The 15,451-nt window shown below is 40.3% G+C and overlaps 1 protein-coding gene across 2 annotated transcripts; it reads left to right on the top strand.

Moving 5' to 3' along the window:
• The first annotated feature begins 5,846 nt into the window (after window positions 1-5,846).
• Window positions 5,847-14,161, top strand: tent5c (terminal nucleotidyltransferase 5C). 2 transcript variants are annotated; one of them, XM_061053546.1, is made up of 2 exons: window positions 5,847-6,006; window positions 8,128-14,161. In XM_061053546.1, exons 1-2 carry the CDS (start codon window positions 5,942-5,944, stop codon window positions 9,302-9,304), a joined length of 1,242 nt encoding a protein of 413 aa, XP_060909529.1. In that variant the 5' UTR covers window positions 5,847-5,941; the 3' UTR covers window positions 9,305-14,161. The 2 variants fall into 2 exon arrangements, with proteins under 2 accessions (XP_060909529.1, XP_060909531.1); XM_061053548.1 differs by having other exon boundaries at window positions 5,853-6,010.
• The last annotated feature ends 1,290 nt before the right edge of the window (window positions 14,162-15,451 follow it).

Raw genomic sequence — 15,451 nt, 5'->3', positions numbered from 1 at the left:
TAAGTCCATTCAATCTTCCACACTAGTGTAGAAAAAGCAAGGTTTAAAAATGATGGCAAACTACACAGGACCAATAAAAATCCAATGACTTTTACGTTTTCCTTTTGGAAAATGTCCTGTGGAGAATTTGACTGGAAGTCCTTCATGGATGCTTCTTCAGAGAGCAGGTAATAACTCAGAGTCGTGTGTTTCCTAGAAAGCTGCTCTCTCCACGTGGTATACACTCTGTTCAGAAACACATAATGAACTGTCTGCTAGTCTGCACACTGTCATTTCTGTGTAGGTGTCTTCCTGTCAACAGTAACAAACAACTCGACCCAACCCAACATTTGTATGGTCTGGATCTCTGATTATTTTTGTCCTCTTTGCTACGACCCACGACCCTCTTTGACTCCACTGTCCCCAGTGTTAATGTCACACGATCAAGAAAAGACTGATTAAAAACAGACGACACGTGTTCACGCTGAGTCCCACCATGTTGTGAAGATTTTTCCATCATAACTTGGACTTTAGGGAGCCCCTTGAGAACTACAAACCCTCAAGGACTTTTGCCTCTGCTTTTGTAGCATGAAATGAAATGCTGAAGTGATGTAAGTTGGCAACGCAACATTAGGGAAATGACAACATGATGGAGGACGCCATCATCACAGGCTTGTGGTATTTTGTGTGTTGTGGGTTTCATAAGAGCCTAAAAGTTAGAAAGGTTCAAGTTAAATGTATACTTCACTGTCAGTCCAGTTGTTAATGGTTTAATCCATTTTTTAAGAAACAATTGCAAGCCTTTACAAAGATTTTCAAAGATTGTGGTTTCCTGTTAACTCATTGGCTTACGTGTACCTCACATACGGTGCTCTGCAAGCAAGAACAACATGCTGAAAGTTGGTTCTGCTGTCTGTGTCCGTCAGCCCGCTCAGGTCAGCTGGGGCTTCAGAGGTCATGTATATCCAGACACCCAGAGGTCATGGGACAGCCAGGATCAGTCAAACAAAACGTCTGCTCTAAGGCTCTCTGTCTCAGCTGTAGGTCGGTACATATACATGAATCTGTTACTCATGACGGATCTAAGGGTGCATCTATAGTTATAAGCATGAACTGATTTGACCTCTGATGCCTTCCTACACCTCAGAAACATTATAATCTATTTGAATTCTTTTATTTTTTTCCCCCAACAGTTTAAGTATGAAAAATGTTTTAAAGAAAAAAGACATCCTATATTTTGCCATTGTTTCACATGGCACATTTAGGGAGACGTAAAACATGAAAATGATGCAATAAAATAAAAAGAAAACAACAAATTAGATTAAACATGAAGAACAAAGAGACCCTCCAGTTTCGTGTAACACACAGAGACTGGAGGTAGAAGAAATGAATGAATGACACATGATCTTTTTAGGTGTCTCACTGGTAAATTTCCGTTTAGTGTTAAATGTTGTAAAGAAAGTTTGCCCACGTACATGTACACACACACACACACACACACAAACGGGAAGTGGGAATCCCCTTTCCTATCACAGTGTGAACAATCAACCACACTGAGCTGATGTACAACCCTCTCCCTCAGGGTTTTCCCGCACAACTCACACATACGTACACACAACCACATCCCCACATCCTCACAGCTGACACGTCTCAGGCTTTACATTTTACTTCAGTGGTTTCATCGAAACACCTCATTTCTAATACGGAGACCGCAGAAGAAAGGATAAAGTTCTTTCACAAGACAAAGCAGCTCAATCTAGATAAATTCACTGTAAACCCCAACTGTCTTCAATGACTCACTTACTGTGTGTGTGTGTGTGTGTGTGTGTGTGTGTGTTTCCTGCAGCTATCAAATCCTACAGTATGTCATTGTTTCTACTGAATCAACGAGCAAGCATTTGAAGCCAGCTCCTCATCCTAACAGAAGATACTGACACTACAACTCTATCTGATAGTGTGGCATGATACCAAAGCGTCTGACACATTCTTTCTCCAACTTTGCACGCATAGCTGTGGCCAGAGGAATTTCAGGTTAAGTGTCTTGGAAGGATGGACCATTTTTGCATTTATTAGATTGGACAGCTGAAGAGAGAGAGGGAAATGTTGGGAGGAGAGAGTGAGGGATGACATTCAGCACAGGGCCACTGCCACGAGGACGATAGCCTCTGTACATGGGGCGCGCGACATAACCGCTAGGCTATCCTGCGCAACCATCCATCCAGTTCTTGAACACCTTATATCTCTGGAACTTCTGGAGAGAAGTCCTCCAAATTTGGCAAACTTGTTCACTTGGACTTAAGGATGAACTGAATGTAAATTGGTGATTAAAAGTCAACAGTCACATTATTTCTGTATCATTCTTTATCTCAACTCTTTTAAAAGTTAATTTCCACAACTGTATAGCATTTTATGTTTTGTTTACATTTGAATGTAATACAAATAAAAATGGCCAAATATTTATATTTAAAAATCCTTAAAAAAGGCAAATGTATCTGTCTTCATCTATCTTATGGCCATGACTTCAGACTTCATACACAATCAACGGCAAAATGTCAATGTCCTAGAAAAACCCTTTCCTAGACTTAATTACTAATGTTTTCTTTGTATCCCATATTTCTGAAACGCCTTTAGGGAATCACTTCACATTCGGCACAAAGATCTGATTGTTGTCAGGGATTAACTGATTAGATATTCAAGGTCAAAGGTCGATTTCACTGAGCTTGTGCCATCCGTAATCACCATTTCCTATATCCATGCAAATTTTAAAAGATCAATGATGGGTTTTCCTATTTCTTCTACAATCAGAAAAACATTTCTCTGAATGTCAGACACTTAGCCTAACCAATCATCCTATAGGTCAACCTCCAATTTGTACCAAAACATGCACATATCTGTGCACACCTCCACTATCAATGGTCTTTTGTTTTCACCAAGTGCATCAAATTCATCAAAAGTAATTTCAGTTCAAACTAACCAGTGGAGCAAGAATAAAGTGGTCGTTTTTGGTTCAAAGTGATAAAGATCAAATCAACAAGAATCCAAGTTTTTCAGGAATAACTGACCTCATCCTCCAGGGAGATACACTAACCAACACCTGACCAGATAAGCTCATCAGCAAAAGTTTATTTTCAACATGTGTTTCATTGCTGCTGCAGTTGAGAATGACTTTGTGTGATACCCGAGTCATCAACTTGAATGGATAAAAGATCAGAGTATCATCGCACATGGAGGCCAAAACATGACCTAAAAACTTCTTCTTAGATGCATACAGCTGTGTTCTCTGTTAGTGGTTATTGTGTATCATGCCTTTAAACCCCTCTATTTCAGCCCTGCTCAGAACAGGCTGTTTCTGTGTCTGTACCTTTAAATGTAAATGAGCTGTGTCTGACCACGCCCCCTCTCTGGAAGGGCTTGGGTGGTTTGATCTTTCTTGCTCTATGTCCTATTGTTTACGGTGAGAAGGCAGACTCAGAGGGCAGAACAAACACCTAGCTGTGGGAGTGTCACCCACCTGGGGGAGGAGTTACTGCCCTTTGTGATGTCATGAAGGGAAAATCTCCAAACGGCCTCTTTGAGCACACATTTTCTGAAAAGTGGAGCAGGCAGAAGACGGAGAGGATGGACTTTTCTCATCATTGGGGGGTTTGTAGACAGACTAGGGACACATATTAGTGTTACAAAATGGTAAAGTGGATTTTGCATCATATGTGACCTTTAATATCCTCCTCTTTTATTTACTGGATTTTAACTTTAAGCTACTGGGCAACAAACTGTTGCAGGGGGATTCTTGGGTCTAGTGTGTTTTACTTTCCACAGAATCATCACACTCATACCTTTTGTGATTTCCTGTCATCAATCATAAAATATAGTCATCTCCCTTCTTTATGTGGGAAAAACTCACTTCCAGCTTATGTCCAGGGGACTCTACTATGCAGCTGTGCTTTTTGTCAATGTAGAATATGTGTGTAGAGACAGGGATTTATGGAGGATTTTTTTATGTATTCTAGAGAAATGACTGAATGAGATTAACTTTATTCTGTAGAAATCGGTGGCAGTGTTCCCCTTGCTGTATCAGTGGCATTTACCCAGATAACATCTAACTGCAGTGTTTCCTGTGAAGAGTAGAAAGGCAGGTCAGGACCATCAGCAGACGAGCTTTTGGTCTCTTACTTAAACGTCTATTCAAACAGAAGCATGTTCTTCCATTTCCAAAACATTAGCAAGATTTTACAACCATAAACCTGTGCAACCTGTACTCTTCATGATAAACTCAAGATCTAAACACTGCTATGAACTAAGTTTGGTTGAAAACTTGGACTTGCAACCCAAACATGTTAGGCTAAAATCAGTCACGTAATTATTATGGTGTTGTTTTTATTGTATTTTTTTCGGGCAAAGATGATAAGATCATGTCTGCTAACCTATGTGTTTTCACAGTATACTTACTGCTTTCATTAGAATTGTTCGCATAAACTAATAGGCTAATCTAGTTTTTAAAACTTAGAAAGAAAATTGTAAAAACCAAGTATGTTAAGGCTATTCTTAAATCATTGCAATAAAGGCTAGTCTCTCTCTGTCGCTCTCTCTCTCTAATTTCGGACTGTCCTTTCTTAAAATAAAGGCAAAGAAGCCCCAAAATAAACCTTAAAAAACTAATACATTTCCACTGATTAATAGAATCTAGTCGAGTTTCAGCTGTAGGCTATTGCTTCATAGTGAAAGGTGTTTCTGATATTTTTTCCTAATATCAATCAATCAATCAATCAATCAATCAATCAATCAATCAATCAATCAATCATTATTTGTATAGCGCCAATTCACAACAAATTTGACCTTGAGACACTTTACATAAAGCAGGTAAAAGACCTTACTCTTTGTTATTTAATATTACAAGAGCCGGTAGAAGACCTTACTTTTTGTTATTATAAGTAAGGGTGGAACATAATCTTAAATTGTTGCTCAATAAATAAACTGAATTAACTATGAGGTGTGTCTTCACAGTGTAATGTATGTTTTAAAGGTGCACTATTTTTTTTTAAGGTAGAGAAATGTGAAAGTTGGTAGTGTACAGATTATGTGGTATATGTTCATAACTCTATACACAAACTGTCCTCAGAGGAAAATGTGGTCCTAGAAGACTGTTTGGAGATATGCTACGCAAAGTTATGGTGGTGGGCCCGCAACAGTGAAACCATAACTCCCCTGGTAGCTTTTTAGCTCCAAACAGTGATCCAGGGACCCATTTTTTGCTTAAAATAAAGTTTGTGTATTTAGTTCAGAAAATATAGCAAAGAATTGTTTCACTTCTCCAACTTTCTAATGCCACTGCCAAATCTACATAGTGCACCTTTAAAAAAAAAAAAAAACAAACATTATCAAGCCTCATCATGTAGGCTACATTATGTGTGGACAAATTCATCCTACATGTTTAAAACGGCAGTTTAAGATATAAAATGTAAAATAAATTTTAGAATCAACATTTTTAAGTTAAATGTTTATTTTAAACCAAACTGCGACACAGCAACAGCCAGAGAACGTCGCCTGCCTGGAGACGGTGCTGGTTACTTGGCAACGAAAAAAACCCCGTTGGCCAATCAGAGGCTCTGCTCGGCGCATTGATACAACCAAACTCCACGAACTCGATGCCTGTGGGAGCTGCAGATGATGAAAGTTGCACCTTTGGGTAAATATACAAAGTTATTTATTTGCGTTTAATATATAAGCATATATATATATATTTATATATAAATATAAGCGTTGGCGTAGGTTTAAATCGTAACTGACACGTTACATTAAGAGAGGGACTGTGTTGTTGAACGGTTGTGCACGGCTCTCAGTGGGTCGTACTTCGGCTTTATAAATCAGGCGTGTCTTCAGCCAGCAGGGAGGTTCAAACACTGACTTTTCAGAGTTAACGATACGCGTGTGTCTCTCAGGCAGTGGACTATGTGGAGGTGTCTGCATGAACTACAAATTAAAATCTCCTTTATCTAACTTTGAAGGCTTTCGGGACTCGCTTTTGGACACGTAAGTAGGTCGATTCACACGCTTCTTTTCATTTCTGTGTTAAATACTCCCGAAACGTTAGTTAGGACCGTAAGTTATGCTGCATTCACGTGCTCCTCGGATGGTCGTTTTTTTCCGAGTCTGCTAGTCGGTTCTTCTGAGTGCGGCGTGACTTCGCAGTGTCGCAGTGTGGGAAGAACATTTACGCCAAAAACGTGCCATACGTAATTACTTAAAAACGGATCCAGGTCACCCCATGTGGACAGCATCAAACGGCAAATCATTACACTTTGAAGGGAGCCTTCGTGTGAACGTTTAAAGTAAGACACTCTTATTTCCCGACTTTTTTTGAACACAACATCAAACGCAGGGCAAGATGTGTTTATTTCACGTTTATCAAAGTCGCATAAAATACTTAAAAACACGACAGAAGTTTGGGGATTTTGAAGCGTAAACCACATAGTCTTAATTAAAGGACTCTTCCAAAGATAATTTTAGGTGAATGTCGTGAATCTGGAGAGGGATTCGTCGCCATATGGAGTTAAATCAAGTCAAATTGTATCTTTTAAATCTTTATTTTCTATCGTTTAAAACACTGAAACGTTTGACAGGGTGCTCAGCGGTTATCATCGAGTACATTTTAGTTGCATTCGTCACGGGTATGTTGATAAAAAAAAAAAAATCAGCTGGAACAAATAATCACCGGGGGGTGTTATGACGAGGCGTGTTTAATTGTAACATTTCTCTCCGCACTTGTTTTTCACTACGTGTTGTGTATTTAACATAAATCGCCGGCTTAGCTTCAGCTAGCCTGTTTGTCTCTCAGCACTTCTGGAATGAAAGCCAGGCTCGCGCTGTGAGCTGTTCTAGAACCCTCACGAGCTCTGTCCTTTCGCTGTGTGCTGACCGCGAGCAGGTTGTCTCGTGCTCGCATTCTGCTCCGCTCGTGCTGAATGAGCCATGATGCTGCAATCCGATAGTTTACGTCAATCACGTTGTGTGTGTTGATATTGGACATGTTTCTGATATAAATTGTCACAAATGAACCAAATTTTTTAAATTATTTTTTGGGGAAAGAAACTTGAATCGAGTTGTCTGTTTTAAGACGTTTAAAATAATTAAAAAAATAATTTACGAGAGGTTGAAAAGTGCTCTACTTTAGCAGAATTATGAGCTTTATGTTTGACTCACTGTTTCTAAACAAAAATGTGAATATATGTGTATGTGTACTTCCTCTCATATTGTCAATAAAACTCCCCCAACTCTAGCTGTAATGCATTTAGGGAATCATCAATTACCTTCAAACTTAAATTAATAACCCTAGCTTTTATTCACTTAAATTTATAAAATTGCCCTGCCTTTAATTATCTTTAACACAACTACTGCGGACTACAAGATTGTACATTGTAAATTAGAAAGAATATTTAACTGTACAAAATCAGGATGACCATAAACAAAAAAAATTACAAATCACTGATTTGTCCAATCAAAGACAGCCCTTCCATATCACCCTCCTGCACTTGGAGGGAGGGAGGAAGACGCCCATGTTTAATATCTTTGATCTGCAGACTAATCAACCCTAAATACATAGAGGCCTCTAATTGAGACCTGCTTTTATTTGTCAATGGTGCAGCAACACCAGGCTAGTAAAAGGGACTGGGATGGGCTTTTATTTGAAGTTTTACAGTAGTTTCTACCATTGCTGCCACTTTTCTCCCAGTAAGACAGATTTTTACATGAACGGATATGACAAAGAAAAAGATATAGAAAATATTATTTGTGTATTCATCAGTGCATATGATGCTTAACATGCATTTCATGAAGAAAAAAAACGTAATTCTCCTTCAGCAAGTCATTCCACATCCAACCTGATATGCCTGTTTGAGAAACTTTTAGGAAAATTATTATCCAGTATACTGTTCTTTAGTTTCATTTCAAGGTAGAATGATTTGAGTTTGATAGACCCCTAAATAAGAAGTGATATTCAGTTAAATTTGTACATAAACAAATGGTAGGAATGTCTTTTACAGGGGAACTTTTATTCTAACTGTTCTTCTTCCTTTACACTAGTACTTGTAGTTCTTAGGGAAATATTTCCTTTTGACAGTTACTGACATATTTTTTCACTCCTTTTGATTTTAGTTCATCTGAACATTGTGACATGATGGATAACAAGGAAGAATCAAAGAGTTTAGAGTCTGTCAGCGTCCTGACCTGGGAACAGGTGAGCCGGCTGAATGAAGTTCTGACTGAAGTGGTACCCGTTCATGGAAGAGGGAACTTCCCCACCTTAGAGGTGCGCCTCAAAGACATTGTGGCCCGCGTGCGCTCCCGTCTGGAGCTGAGTGGGATCCGGGTGAAAGATGTACGTCTTAATGGCTCCACGGCCAGCCACGTGCTGGTGCAGGATATAGGCTGGAGCTACAAGGATCTGGACGTCATCTTCAGAGTGGACCTGCCACATGAGTCAGAGTTTAGGCTCATTAAAGATGTGGTTCTGGGTACTCTACTGGACTTTCTGCCTGAGGGTGTGAACAAGGAGAAAATTACACCCATGACTCTCAAAGAGGCTTATGTGCAGAAGCTGGTGAAGGTCAACACAGAGCAGGACCGCTGGAGCCTCATCTCCCTCTCTAACAATAACGGCCGCAATGTGGAGCTGAAGTTTGTGGACTCAATACGCCGACAGTTTGAGTTCAGTGTGGACTCCTTTCAGATTATACTGGACTCCATGCTCTCCTACTACGAGCTGGCACAGACGCCAATGTCACAGGCCTTTCACCCCACTGTGAGTGGTGAGAGCATGTACGGGGACTTCAGCATGGCCCTGAGCCACCTGCGGAACAAGCTCATTGCCACCAAGCGGCCCGAGGAGATCCGTGGCGGCGGCCTGCTGAAATACTGCAATCTGCTGGTGCGGGACTTTCGACCGGCCAGTGAGGAGGAGTTTAAGGGCCTGGAACGGTACATGTGTTCACGATTCTTCATCGACTTTCCTGACATCGGCGAGCAGCAGCGCAAGGTGGAGGCCTACCTGCAAAGCCACTTTGTTGGTGAGGAGAAGAGCAAGTACGACTACCTCATGATCCTGCGGCGAGTGGTCAACGAGAGCACGGTGTGCCTCATGGGTCACGAGCGGCGGCAGACCCTCCACCTCATCTCTCTGATGGCCTTCCGGGTGCTGGCGGAGCAGAACGCCATCCCCAATGCATCCTGTGTCACCTGCTACTATCAGCCTGCGCCTTATGTTCGAGACCACAACTTCAGCAACTACTACGTGTCTAACCAGAACATTCCAACATGGCTGCCCTGTAACTGACAAAACAAGTGCCCGGATGTGCAAGAGGGCACCGCTGCTGCTGCTTTTGAGGAGAGAGAAGGAATATTAAAAAAAAAACTCCCAAAAAAATGTATTATTGAGGCAATAAATGTTCCACTCAAGGCACAATTATGTTAAATGGACAAGTGTTTTGCTTTGTTTTTTTGGAATCCTTTGCCATTCCTTATCTACAGAGTTGTCTTGGTCATCAGAAAAAAAAGTGATATTTTTAAGTGTTTTGATTTTTGTTTGTTTGGTTGTTTTCCCCATTTATCAGCTTTCTTCTTAATGGAGTTGTGTTTTGTGCCTTAACCTCCAGGTTTACCCCTTCAATCATTTAAAGTATGGGCTATCTCTATGAAGAAAGGGAAGATGAAAATGTAGCCTTCAATTTGGTTTCGTCCTGTGATTTAGAAAAAAGAAAAAAAAAGGTGAAAAGAAAAAAACTTAAAAATAGTATTATTGGAGAAGGGGTAGTAAAAAAGGTGATGGCCCAAAAAAACAAAGCACCAGTGTTATAAAAAGTTAAGTTCACATGGGCTCGAAGAAAAGGGGTACACTGTTAACTTTGTCCTCATCATAACTGAAGGGGAAGCAAGAGGAGTCAATTTGTTTTAACACATTTTGACACATTAATCTCTCACGGACATTTGTGCTTTTCCTAATATGCCGACAGTGCCTGTTTTGTAAACAATGCAAGAGAAAATGTGCACATTTTTATTTTTTTCCACTGTGAATTCAGTGTAGGACTAGCTCCCCTCCTCCCCCTTTATCCAGTTTACTCAGCCCTATGTTTTTCAGTCTGTTGAAATCTAAAATGAGGCAGTTTAGGCCTCAGATTGACGGGCTCCTGTGTATCTGAGGAGTTAATATTTCCCTATGTTTTTATGTCACTTCCAAAGCCTCACAGGGGACCTCAGGATGCCACAATTCTCTGGCTTCGTGGAAGGTAAATTGACTGACAGGACAATCAACTTAGGCCTTTTCAGAGAATTAGCCTTGCCTTGTTGCCTGGTGCGAGAGCAAGCTGGGAGTCTTGGGAGTGACAGACTGACTGGCTGTCCCTTCCCTTAAAAGGAGCAGCACATGGTTGGCCCCGCAGGGTCGTCCCTCACAACCATTGCAGGCTCGACAGCAACCCTGAAAAGGGATCCTCCTCTGACGCAGCTCAGTGACTGGCTCTCTAACTGCAGGCCTTCTATAATTATCATGCTTTCTTTTTTGCTTTCCTGGAGGAGGTACAGCAGCCGCAGCTCTTGTCACCTTACATGTGTGGGAGCTGAATCACTTCCTGTCCTCTCCTTTCCGGTGCCTGCTAGGACCACGCTAGTGTTTGAACCCCTTTTGTGGTCATGGGAGGACAGACAGCATGAATTGGTATGTTGAGAAACACGCCAGCATGTCAGCTCCTCCTTGAGACTTAGAATTAGATTTATCCTGGAAGGTACAACTGACATGAGCCACGAGGCAATGCACCAGCTGTGAAAGAGTGCCTCCACAAAAATAATCTCAGAATTTCTATTTCTAGCCAGGCCTATTCTTAATTTTGAAAACTTGCAGTGTCACATGGGAAGTAGATGGCCTAAGCTATGACCTAAAGTTGTCATCTCTCTTGACATGATGGCAACTTGTGCAAGTGGAATCAGCTACTGGGGTGTTTATTTCCCAGTCAAAGGGAGGGGTGCCTCAGTTCCTTAGAAAAACTCTCCTATTCCTGCTCACTGCTTTTGCTACATCTCGCTGCCTGTCTCACTGTTTACACCAGATAACCGGGAGGTTCTCTTATCTGGCTGGCCCACTGCCCCTGGCTGGTTAGAGAATTTGTTAGAGGGAAGGTCGGCTCAGCCTCTTCTACAGGTCACACCCTGGGTCGGGGCATTTCCACTGGCTCAGCGGCAATAGTCATTTAAACAGCAAATAAGGTGCCACAAGTTGTTTCCCTCTGGACCAAAGTCTGCTTTGAAACCAGCAACTGAAACACTCAAGTGCCTTTGACTTATTTGAAGAGTGATTGAGCTTTTTTTTAAAGTTTTTTTTTTTTTTTTTTTTTTAAATGGTGATCAGGGGGGAAAGGGTTAGATTATTTCAGAACTTGGTGAAATGGAAAAGTCACCACAGTATTGGATAATAATTATGGGAGAAAACATTCAGTTTTGGTTGGGAAGGAAAATAATTTTGGTTTGAATTTTTGAGTTTTTCGGCATTTTCTTTTTTTTTTTTTTTTTTTTTTTTTTTTCTTTTACCCTGTTGTAAGTTTTGTCCTTTTAGTTTCAGTCCCAACCTGTACTTTTCCTCAGAACCCATCAGTCTAGTCATTCCTGTCAGTTTTATTTCCTTCTTTGTCTTTTCCTTCAAGTCAAGGCCTCGTCACTGGAAGCCATGTTTATTTCGGTCTGATTCCCTTTGAAATCCAACTATCTTTCTAAAATGATGTTGTTCTGTTATAGATACACCTGCTCCAGAGCAACCTGGCTGAAATTGTTATTTTCTTCATATCTAAAACCAAAGCAATACCTTGAGTGCACTGACGAGCCATCCTGTGGCACAGTAGCTGGAGGTCGCCCAGCAGAGACCCCATACTAACAGAAGCACTTTAAAGAGGCCTTGTTTTACTCCAAACCCAGCCACCTGAGAGGAATGTAAATAAGCTAACATGGTCGATTGCTGGAGGGAGTTTAGCTGGTTCTCAGGGACATAAATGTGTTTTTGAGGACTTCGTTTTGTCCCTTTTTTATTTTCAGAGGATAAATTGGTTTAATCGGCCGTTGTCACAAGATGTCCGCTCCTGATATTCATCTTGTCCTTTCCTCTTCTCTGTGTTTATTGTATCTGTTGTCGTCTTACCCAAACTGCAGGTTCTTACTAGAGTAGATCCAGCAAACGTTGAGCTTTGCAGCCTGAGACTAGCACTAGGTATGTATCTGTGCATTTTATATGCTTTTGAAATGTTATCATCACTCAGTGGATGTAGTCCCGCAATAGATGGATTTATCACCTTTTTTCTTGTTTTGAAAAACCAGCAAACAAAATTTTGATCTGGTGCTAAAATCTAGCCATCATTCACCACATTCAGGAGGCAGCCATTTTCCTCTGACATCACGCTCTTGCTGTTATGTCGTCCTGTTTTTTCCGCTGCAAGTTCTATGAACATAGGTCATCTGTTGAGTTAGGGGTGACATTGAGCCATATTCCAGGTTAAAACACTTTTGATAACCTAATGGCTACCAAAGGACATCAGCTAATTTTAGCATTTAGCCATTCACCAGCTACTATAACTGTCGGGAAGCAAGTGTCTGAAGGCTAACGTTACCTTTGATTGTCGTTAACAATACAGCATAACATGAGTAAATTACTGCTTAGGGGAATGTCTGCCAGGATGTTGTTGATTTCTCTTATTAGCTGATGGTAGTTAATGAGTTATCAAATGTGTTCTGCAGATTCTGAGACTGTTCACACCTTTCTAATCATGTTGAATCAAACTTTCAAAAGTGAATGTTAGCGTTGAGCTCAGTTTGTCAACCACAAAAAAAATCGTAAGTAGATAATCCATAATCAAATATATTGTTTTAACTTGAAATAGGTCCCAGCGTCCCTCCTGATGTTACCTACCGTATAAATTATATTCATAGTCGTTGAATGTTGTTGATCCGTCAAATTCATAGAACTCAAAAACTCGACCTCAGCAGTCTGACATTATTTCACTATTTGACTTGTGATGGCAGAGGAAAATGGCTGCCGTGTGATTCCCTTTGTTGTGACATTCTCTGAGTGATGATTGAACGTTTCTATTAAAGCATGGAGCCCCCCCCCTGCACCCTATGCACGCTGAAGGCTCCCCGATGCTATGAGGACTTGTCTCCTCTTGGACTCCTTTTTTGACGTCGCTTACAAGAATGACTTTGGAGCGATGTCAAAGAAAATGCAACAAATAGAAAAGTGCATTTTCTAGAAAACTGATGTTGAACGCAGACGTCAGTCCCCTGCGTTCTTTTGAGTCCGCCCCGTTTACGGTTATTGTGGCTTTTTTTTCCCCCCCTGACAACTGAAAATGTGTACCTGCTGACGAAAGCTCAACTAAGCAGATGAGAGGTCACTTTCTTTGTCAGGGTTTGATGTATGGAGGCAGATTATTCTGTGAAGGACGAAATGTGTGTAAAGAAAAACAAAAAAAAGAATGAAGTGTTTTTTGCCTTTGTGTTTATTTTCTGGCCCCACTTTTCTTTCTCTGCTGTAAACCTGTCAGTGTTATTGATCCCGCTGCTTCTCTCACTCGCTTTGCCTTTGGTTGTCCATATTATCTGGGCCTTTGTTTATCATTAGTAAAGAGTGTATTTTTTATTTATGACACCTGTAGATGTATTCTTTGCCTGAGCGGGTGCAGAGCAAGCCGTGGATTAGATATTTACGCTTGTCTGAAGTACAAGTCTTACACCATAGGAATGTGACCGAGGCCCTCTGGGAGCTCTCCTCCAGTTTCTATAAAAAGAGTTGTGAATCTATTTTGCAGCAGATTTGTATTTACGTTAATGTGTGGATGTGTGTGTGTGTGTGTGCTTGTTTATGTGCGTATGAAGGGATGCCTGTGGCTACACAAGTTTAAAAAAAAAAAAAAAAAAAAAAAAAAAAGTGGGGGAAAATTATGAAATTTGTCGCACTATATATATATTTTTGAAATAGTTAAGAGCTTTTTTGTCAGCTTTGTGATTGTGACGATGAGTTTTGATGGTTACATCCATGATACTATTTCATTTTTCAGCACTTTTACCTCACTTGAGTTTTTCCTTTGAATGGAAATGTACATGTACATCAGGAAAATGTGTTTGAAGAGGAAATAATGAATAAAGAGTATTAAATGCACTCTGCCGCCTCTGGTGTTTCTGTTGATTGAAGTCTAACACGTTGAACTGTGTCTGAATGATTTTACAAACCTTAAAGGTAAAGGGATTCATGTGTCAAATATCAAGTTCTCTTTCTGTTTAAACTCAAGCATAGACTCCGACATTACCCCAGACCTGTCGTACTGCAAGAGGTTAGAATCAAACTTTATTACTTTTTTTAAAATCCCAAGATATGACATGGAGGTTATTATGGTCAGCATTTAAAAATACATAAAACAACTCCATCTTTCTTAAGGAAAGTCCAGGTAAATGACGTCTTTTAAAATACTGTATATTTTAGAATAACAATAATAGAAACTTTAACTTTATTTGTATGTGAAGGGCACTGCAAGGCATCACAGGACAGAAAAAGACAAGACACATTTAAGAAGCTAACACGGTAAAATGTAAGAGGCACTAGCAGGTAATACAATTCAAAAGTGAACATCCCAACACAGTCAAATGCATACCAAAGCAAAACCACAAGACAAACATTAGTGAGTGACTGCCAACAATGTTTCCATCAGAATCTAACCAAAGAGACAGCCGAGGTCAGATACAAACTGAAACACAACATCAGCACCATTGCTACCAACAGCGTCACTAACACTATCTCCTCCCCTGGTTTGAATTTAGGAGGGAAATGGCACCAGGGACAAAGAGTGTACCTAGAATAAATCAATTGTAAACAATAGTTAAGATATAGGAAGAAGATAATTAGCTGTTAAAGAACAAAATAAGAATACAAACAAAATGAAGAAAATTAATTAGGAAGACGAAAAATGATATAAAACAAGTACATATACCGATCTGACTTGTTTATTTTATTTTGTCAAGTTTAGTTTTTGCTGAAAAGTTGGAGCCGCGGCTGCTTTTTGTTTTTAGATAGGGTGTTACCCGTTGTTTGAAGCCATAACACCCGATCCCATGGTTAGGTTTGGTACTTAACTCTTCCTCTCATATATTTCTTCCTACATTTTCCCCTATACCATTTTTAAAGCCCGGCGCGATTTGGGCAGACGGCTGTTCATCATGAGTCTGGTTCTGCTCGACGTTTCTTCCTCTCAAAAGGAAGTTTTTCTTGCCACTGTAACTTTGATAAATGTTGCTTCGTGCTGGTGATGGATTAACGGTCGGCCTTTGTAACAAAGCAAAGAGAAAGGTCTTTTACCTGCTATTTTGTGAAGAGTCTTGAGATAACATTTGTTAAGATTTGGCGCTATACACATAAAGATTGATTTTGTTTCGGACAGTTGAAGAACATAAAAAA

This window comes from Labrus mixtus, chromosome 13, assembly GCF_963584025.1.
Source record: "Labrus mixtus chromosome 13, fLabMix1.1, whole genome shotgun sequence".
Classification (NCBI taxonomy): Eukaryota; Metazoa; Chordata; class Actinopteri; order Labriformes; family Labridae; genus Labrus; species Labrus mixtus.
The sequence above is the reverse complement of the archived record's forward strand: the minus strand, read 5'-3'. Positions and strand labels throughout refer to the sequence as shown.

Excerpts from the sequence above, each read along its gene's own strand:
- tent5c (XM_061053546.1), top strand. The coding sequence starts at position 5,942 with ATGAACTACAAATTAAAATCTCCTTTATCTAACTTTGAAGGCTTTCGG. Across the intron at positions 6,007-8,127 it reads CGGGACTCGCTTTTGGACAC|TTCATCTGAACATTGTGACA; the intron begins GTAAGTAGGTCG and ends TTTTGATTTTAG.